Source organism: Ruditapes philippinarum, unplaced genomic scaffold (genome assembly GCF_026571515.1).
Source record: "Ruditapes philippinarum isolate M1 unplaced genomic scaffold, ASM2657151v2 ctg13015_1_1_1_1, whole genome shotgun sequence".
NCBI classification, from domain to species: Eukaryota; Metazoa; Mollusca; class Bivalvia; order Venerida; family Veneridae; genus Ruditapes; species Ruditapes philippinarum.
The window spans coordinates 38,155-46,574 of record NW_026856676.1 but is presented as its reverse complement, the minus strand read 5'-3'; the positions used below and the strand labels follow the sequence as shown (position 1 = coordinate 46,574).

The following is an 8,420-nucleotide window of genomic DNA, read 5'->3' as shown; positions in this document are numbered from 1 at the left end:
GGCAATGGTAGAACATTTTCGTAACAGTTTTCTCAGCAACTACATTGTACTTATCACAGCCTCTTTATATTTGGCATACAGCATTGACACATGGTCCCATATTGTAGATTCGGTTTCAGGTCTGTCACTCATTCACTTCCTGTTTATCGACTTAGTATAGAAATCTACGAGTTTGTTAATTTGTGCACAAACATGTTTCCATCCCAGTTAAATCCTAACATACATTACAAAGAAGCCCCAATCAAGTGATTTGTTTGTTATAAGTTATAAAATTGTACTGAAAAAAAAAATCTGTATAAAATGTATTACAAATTTACTGAAAAATTGTTTCTGTTTAAAATTTATTACATCTCTAGTTTATATATTGATGAAACGTTTTATATTGAATAAGCATTTTATATATAACCTGTACATGTATATAAAATAACCCCTAGGAAACATTTGTGAAAAAATACTAAGATTTTTTACGGAAAGAATTAATCCAAAAATGACAAATGTATACATGTATACGGATAAAAAAACACGAAAAATAAAAAAAAAAAACACGAAAAAAAAATAACAATAAGGAGGGTTGTAGAGAACAAAATGGTCAGATGATGGAGTAAACTATTGTTTAATTCACATGTGAAAGAAATGAAGTTATCTTTTTACCCCACAGAGTTATGGTGCTGAGTTGATGTCATTTATTCATGATTTTCTTCATGTAAATTGTTATGATATACTCAAAGAAGCTAATAAGTTGATTAATTCGCTCCAAAACAAGGGTATTTCAAAGCAAAAGTTTGTTTGAATTTAGTCAGCCAGCTTTGTAAACTTGCCGTCTAATATCTACGTCCATAATATTTGGACTATGGTCGGATACCAGCTTATGACATGTTCGGGGGCAGTATTAGCTCATAGAAACAATAATTTTGTGAGTGTAGATGTAACCAAAGGAACATGCATATCAGCTGCCCTCTTGTCTTCAGATTCAGTAATACGGCGTGCAACGTGTCTGTTAATAGTTGTCGTCAACGTGAAAAGATCTTCCTTTTCTTTTTTATTTTTCATTGCTTCCAAAAATGCTTGAATCAAAAACGATGGAGTAGCAGCATCATGTTTGTTGGCAATTCTCTGAGGAATAGTGGATTTTATGATGAGCTGATCAGCATCTGTTGGTATTTTAATGACTTTTGGTGTCTCATAGTCCGGTATGGCTAAATATGTCACCTTATCTTTGAGAAGACTTAAATCATCCGCTTGGATAAGAAAGATTTTTGGCTTCCCTTTTGTTACATCTAGATTTTTCACTTCATCGATGAGTTTTGCCTGTGGGACAAGCCCTTCTGCCATAGATCTGTGGTCGAAATGCAGCAACTCTTCACTGTATTCCCCTACATGTTGAGGCTTACTGTATGTCAAAAAGACAAAAACAAAACATTGGTACTCAAGCGGCGCTTCTTGGCCTAGGTTTTCCAGCTCACGTTTGGGTTTTGGCTGTTCTTTGTCTAGTTTTTTCAGCTCAGATTTGAACTCTTCAAATGATGCTCTTATTTGCTGTTTAACTTCAATTTGTGTATCAAAGTTTCCTTCCTTGTCGAAAAAATTTCTGATTTGTTTCAAATCAATGTCTCGTTTGCAACCAGTGGCTTCTTCTGTCATCAGTATCTTACTTCCTTTTTTCTCTTCTGCTGAAAGATCATTAAAACCAAGTGGACTCGTCTGAGAGCAAATCCAAACGAGAATCTTCCCATATTTATTAATAGGGTACCTCAAGTCCATTTTAGGTATCTGAAACAGATAAAAAAAAAACAAGCCTACTCTTATACATGTATACCCGTGGTAATTGATGACAGACAAACATCTCTGATAGGTTCAAATATCAAATATTTAAACAATAAAGACATTTTTTTATTTCTCTGATACACGGTGGGGAATCACGGTAACGCGTACAGACGATATGGCAGCCTAAACTCCTCGCTTCACATATGTTTATCAGAAAATACTTCATTATATCCCTTTAACTTACATACGAGACCAGTTGCAGCCTACCCGGAAAAAGAATTGTTATGGCCTATACCTTATATCTCACCCCTGTGCTTATAGCTTTTACAAACACTCTTTATTTGATTATGTAAATATTAGGCATGTTAAATGCTGACTGGTCATTTTCTATTCCAATACACGAGAGAAAAAATATTTGGTTGAAACATGTTTATTTTTTTATCAAGTTACAATATTACACACCAAACACAAAATTTATACAAAATCATGATAAAGTGAATTGAACTGGAAGCTCAAAGCTTATTGTAATTCTCCCCACTTCTAGCTAGACATCGGTACAGATTTTGGCGATACAGATGATTTGATAGAATGGTACATCCAAGATAAAATATGTTAATATTATTATAGGAAAATAAAACAAAATTAGAACAAAACAAACAAAAAAATCGAGGGAAAAACATGCAGAAGTGTTAAGAAGTTTAAATTAGGAAAGAAATCCGATTAAAGAAGAAAATATGAGAAAATTTAAAAATATAAAGAAGTGTGAAGCTATAGAATTGGACGGACTGCAGAATGACACATTCATAAAGATGATGGACATTTTCAGATCAGTCAAAACGTTTAGACTTTTCAATATAAGTGTGAACAGCATTGAATATACATTCATTCTCTCCAGCTCATAAAGATGTGTTTCCTGAAATAATGATTTAAGAGAAACAATACAATAAGTATTGATAACATTTATCAAGGACGGTCTGATCTACAATGCAAGAGGAAGTGAGAGGCTGTTTCGCGTAATCCACAGATACAAAGAGGTGATGGGATGATATTTTTTTGGAAAATAGGTCATCTGCAAGTAAGCTACAATTTGTACGAATACGGGTCTGAATACTTTGATTTTTATGTTTTCCAAAGTAGAAGTATTGCGGTACAGTTTTTGTTTGTTTAAACAATTCTTTCTTAAAAGTTGAAACTGTTGGTGCATTTCTAAGAGATAAAGGAAGTTCATTAATTAAAAGCTCTTGTTGCAGGGAGAAATAAGTTATAGTACAGCGTTGCTCTAGCTCTTGATGTTCTAAGATATTCACGGTTACAGAGGAGATAATTTTCGTTATCAACTAATGGCGGACATAAATCTGAAAGATAAGATGGCGTTAGGTTAGACTTCATCTTGTAGAAAAGGAGTAGCTTATGTTTCTGACGTCTGGATTCTGAAGTGTCCTAACCAATTTCATCTAGAAGCTTTTGCAAAGAGACTAGTTTAGTTGCAACTGTAATAATACGGGTAGCCTCATACTGGACATTTTCAAGTGCATTTTTTTGCTCGAGTGTACAATTATCACCATATTCTAATATTGGCCGAATAAATGAAATGTATATAATTTGTATCGATTGTCGGTCAAGAGTAACCTTAAGCTTCCGCATTATATTTATACGGTGATAAGCCTTTCCAAGTACATAATCAATATGAGTATTCTATTTCAAATTATTTGCTAAAAATAAGACCTAAATGTTTGTGGCTAGATATCTCCGAATTTCAACATTGTTCATAAATACGCGAGAATGGTGTGGGGGTTTGGTTTACGAGACATGATTAGAGATACTGTTTTCTTAGTGTTGAATTTCACTAGCCACTTTGTGGCCATCTTGATATTGTAAGTCAGCGTTCAAAGTTTCGGTTGCACTTACTTGACCTTTTACTGTAATATAAAGACTGGTATCATCAGCGAACAGGCGTATATTAGCTTTAATGTCGGCAACAATATCATTGATAAAAATGAGAAAATAAGGGGACCCAAGATGGACCCTTGAGATACACCTGCTCTGATAAAATTCCACCTTGATGAGCACCTGGAACAACGACCCTTTGTTTTCTGTTCGACAGATAAGAGGAGAACCAACCTATAAGATTTCCTTTAATACCGAATCTTCTCAATTTATATAAGAGGCCTTTATGCCAAACCCTATCAAAAGCTTTGCTGATGTCGCAAAATACTGCTCGGACCTCTTTTCCAGAGTCAAATGCCTCAGTAAAGAAATTATACAAGTAAGTAAGCTGATTTACGGTTGAAGCACCGGGGACAAAACCTGACTGAAAAGGTTTTAAAAGGTTATGTGATAAAAGATGGTTATAAATATTCATAAAAACAATTCTTTCAAAGACCTTCCCTGTTGTACATAAAAGAGATACAGGACGGTAATTCCCAGGTAAAGATCAATCACCGGATTTGAAAATTGGAGTGAACTTGGCTTCTTTCCACGTTTGAGGATATCTAAAAATACGAAGAGACTGAGTGAATAGATCTGAAAAAGGAATAGACAATTCTTTGGAAAGTTCTTTTAAAATCCTGTTGTGAATTCCATCGGGGCCCCGATGCTTTTACCTAAAGTAAGCGTTTGTAGTATTGAATCTACTTCGGTCGATGACGTAACAATTGAATTTAATTTATGAGGTGAAAGCTCTTCGTCCTCAATAATCTGTGTAGGGTTTTCGTCTAAAATGGTTTGATCACGATCACGAAAATAATTGTTAAAAATATCAGCTTTACACTGTTCATCTTCAAAAAGATTGTCACCGTCTTGCAACGGCGGTATTGTTGAATAGCCATTTGATGGTTTTATAAAAGATTTTAGACAAGACCAGCAAGACCAGCAAGACATAGTTGATCTAGATGAAGTTTGAAGGTTTGCAGCAAGTTATTGGATGTGACCATCTTTAGCATTTCTAATATCTGAAATTATTTGATTACGCAGAGATTTAGATTTTGTCCAGTCAGCTGCATTGTTTGTTCGTTTCGCTTTTCTGTATGCTCTGCGTCTACGTCTTATTTGGAGTTTTAAGTGTGATGTTATCCACTTGTTAGTCACTTGGATGAATTATTATTTGTTTAGTTGGAATACAAGAGTTCGAACATCTTAAGATGACATCAGAAACATTATTGGCATATGTATCAATGTTTATGTCTTTCAGTTCTTCCCAGTTGACAGCTGTAAAGTTCTCTCTAGGTAGCTGATAATTACCTTTGTCAGAAAGCCAGATATGTCGTTTAAAAGACGCCATCTTAGGTTTCTTAAAAGTAAGAAAACCATATACAGGGCAATGTTAATGTATTGTTTGATCAAAACAAGGGTCACTTACTCATGAGTAAATAATTAGAGAAGGATTAGATGTAAGATCAATGAGAAAAGATGAATGCTCTGTAAAGTGAGTTGGGTCTTGTTTGCATTGAGAAAGAGAGAATTGTTGACACAGGGCTTTCATTTTTGTTGCTAAGACTGGATTCTGCATGTTTATTGAAATCACCAGTTATGATGATAACCTTCATGCCTGTATCCACAGCAAGATGTATCGAGTCCTCAATACAACTGTGTGTGTAAGCTGTTGTATAGGGAGGTCTGTAGAATACTCCAAAAAGTATATGTCTCGTAGTTGTAACAAGTTCAATCCAGATAGACTCGACACCAGGGATATCTAGATCATGTCGACGTTTTTAATGAATATAATGTTTTACATAATTTTAAGAGTAAACCACCATGGCTGTCACCAAGTCTGTCTCTTCTTTCTGGATCTTGAAAGGAATTAAGAGAGTGAGAGAGAGTTGAGAAATCAATAGAATAGTTCAGCCAGGTTTCAGAAAACGAAAGAATAAGTCCTTGAATTCAGCAAATATGTTGTCAAATTTGTTTTTTATACTTTGTACATTGCAATGCATGAATAACACGTACATAGATAAATCTATTGTGTCTGTTGAGGATATGGAAGAGATAAAACTTGACCTTGGTGACACAGGTCCTGTATTTGGTTGAACGTCTCCAGATAAACCGACTTATGTAATTTGAAAAACAAGCAGTCCCGTTGTAGAAAATAAAACCGTATATATGCCGAATTAGGAAAACAACACATTTGACATTTGTTTATCGGATAACGGTTTGCTGTATGTATGCCTGTAAGGCACCGTGCCAATGGAATTCCAGATATATTTCAGCAATGAAACCAAAAAGAATATCGAAAAAAAAAACAAATAAAAGAAAACCATGACATATAAAGTCAAACGCCATCTAGATCTGAGTCTGAAAACCTTCATGACGACGGGCTTCATTTCATCTACGATCATTATGTTATTCCTTGCTCATTCAATAAATTTCTTAAGACGGTCGTCAAGAAGTAAATATCCATAATCAGAAATAATTTAGTATGACACTCGCAGTACGCTTCAATTGAGTGAAAAGATAGAACGGGAAAACAGACAGAACAAAAAGAGAGAATGATAAGCATAAGTTGCATGATTATAACATAGTGGAAAATGTGGAAATAGGACAACATATGGTTCTTTGTTATATTATTAAAAATCATATGAGACGACGAAGCAACTTTTACTACACGTTTTACTAATTTCTAATCAAGGTATCAGAAGCAGTGTGTGTACTTAATTAATATTGAAAAAAAATGAGCTTGTAAAAAGTTCTTGAAAAAAAAAGCATTTAAAGAAAATATACAATATTGGACCAATTTTCGACCTTTCCAAACTTCGCACCAAAGTGATAACTAAAATTCGTTTTAAAATAAACAAATTGCATAATTGTAATACATTCACAAACTGTTCAATATTCACTTAAAAATTAATATTCCGATTAAAATATTACACTGATATGTAATATAAATGTGTTTTCAAAATTACTGCTATAACACAAATCAGATGTATGAGACAAATTTCCATTTAAAAAACGGTTATATATGAAACATTCCGTTGAAAAGTTACATTTTAAGATCCACTCCAACGTAACAGTTCCAAAAATAATTCAGAAAAATATTACATAATAATGCATTAAAATATTTCCTATAAACATAAACTTGTTAAAGCTGTCGACAAATTAAACATATACTAATCCTTTACATTTGCAGTATTTATTTCACTTACTCAATTATGTATTAAAATTTTTCCCCATAAACATGAACCTTTGAAAGCATGCAGGCTTAATTAAATATACTAATACACAGACAGCATCTTTTTTATCAACTTAAAGATATATTAAAATTAACTTGTTAACAAATGAAGGCAAACTTAACATGTACTAATATTATGAATATGCAGTATTTATTTTATCACATGTAGGCATAATTTAACATATAATTATACTTTATATGCGCATACATTCAAAATTAATGTTATATCATAAATAAATTGTGCGGAGCGCATTTTTTTTTATACATATGACAAAAACAACAAAAATCAAAACAAAACAATATTAAACTTTCCCTACGTAACTTAAATCATTTTTTTAAAAATTATCATAAAAATGTTCCATTTTAAACATGTATTTTTTTTACGCTTATCTGTGTCACATGTCGGCATAAATTAAGCATACATGTAATACGATATGTGCACATTCCATTTTAGTTTAATTCTATAGCATATATCTCAATCCAGTCATGACGGTATACTGAACATGTATATAGATATTATTAAATGTGTGTATACAAATGAAACGTTTATCACATTTAATACTGAATATAATCCACAAATAGTACATTTGAAGACAAAATAATACTTTACATTACTATTACTAGTATAAAGCAAAAATGTAATATACATGTATATCAAGACAAAAGCGAAAGTACAGTGTACTAAATTGAAAACGAAGTCGGTTGAGTTATAGATGTTGATGTTGTGGACAGTTATCAAACTAAAAGATCAAATATATATTTACCTCGTTATCTTAGATATCAATATATATACACTGAAAAATAACAAAAAGTTACATGTCTTTTTTATTGTCCTTGTTTGTCAATCGCAACTTCTTCTTCTTCTTCCAGTATAAGAGCCGGGATCCAAACGGAACGTAATGAGGCTCTGCGAAAACTATGTACATGGTGAGATGGAACACTCTTCCGCTCAGCGATAAAAGTTGTAAAAACTGATAAAAACTTTATTTACAGAGACGTTGTGAAGTGAATTTAGACGGAGGCCGGCAGGCGCGCGCGGAAAGCATCCAATGTTTCCGCGGCGGTGACAGTTGATGCCAGGCCATTCCAATCAACAATTGTCCTGGGGAAGAAGGTATTTGTATACATCCTGCCAGTGGTGCGTTCTTGGTAGAAACGTATACGTGTTCTACTGTCACTGGTGTTCTTCTTGGATTGGTTACTCAGTGGTAGGTACTTGTCCTTGGGGATGTCTACTAGGTCATGTTGAATGCGGTAGAGCATGCCTAACCTTGCTTCCTTCCTTCTCTGTTGGAGGGTATTCCAATCCAGGCTCCTCAGCATTTCTGTCATACATCCAGGTGTTCTGGATTTATAGTCATTTTTGACAAACCTGGCTGCCCTTTTCTGGATCTGCTCAAGTGAATCTATGTGTGTCTGAAGATGAGGATCCCAAACCGTTGCTGCATATTCAAGACCTGGGCGTACAAAAGTGCAGTAACTTGCTGCTTTC

At 33.8% G+C, this 8,420-nt stretch overlaps 1 protein-coding gene across 1 annotated transcript; it reads right to left on the bottom strand.

The window, feature by feature from the left end:
• Nucleotides 1-373: 373 nt before the first annotated feature.
• LOC132747297 (uncharacterized) lies at nucleotides 374-7,782 on the bottom strand. Its single transcript, XM_060736632.1, has 2 exons — nucleotides 7,693-7,782; nucleotides 374-1,770 (listed from the first exon to the last, which is right to left on the bottom strand). Exon 2 carries the CDS (start codon nucleotides 1,759-1,761, stop codon nucleotides 895-897), a length of 867 nt encoding a protein of 288 aa, XP_060592615.1. The 5' UTR covers nucleotides 1,762-1,770; nucleotides 7,693-7,782; the 3' UTR covers nucleotides 374-894.
• Nucleotides 7,783-8,420: the final 638 nt, after the last annotated feature.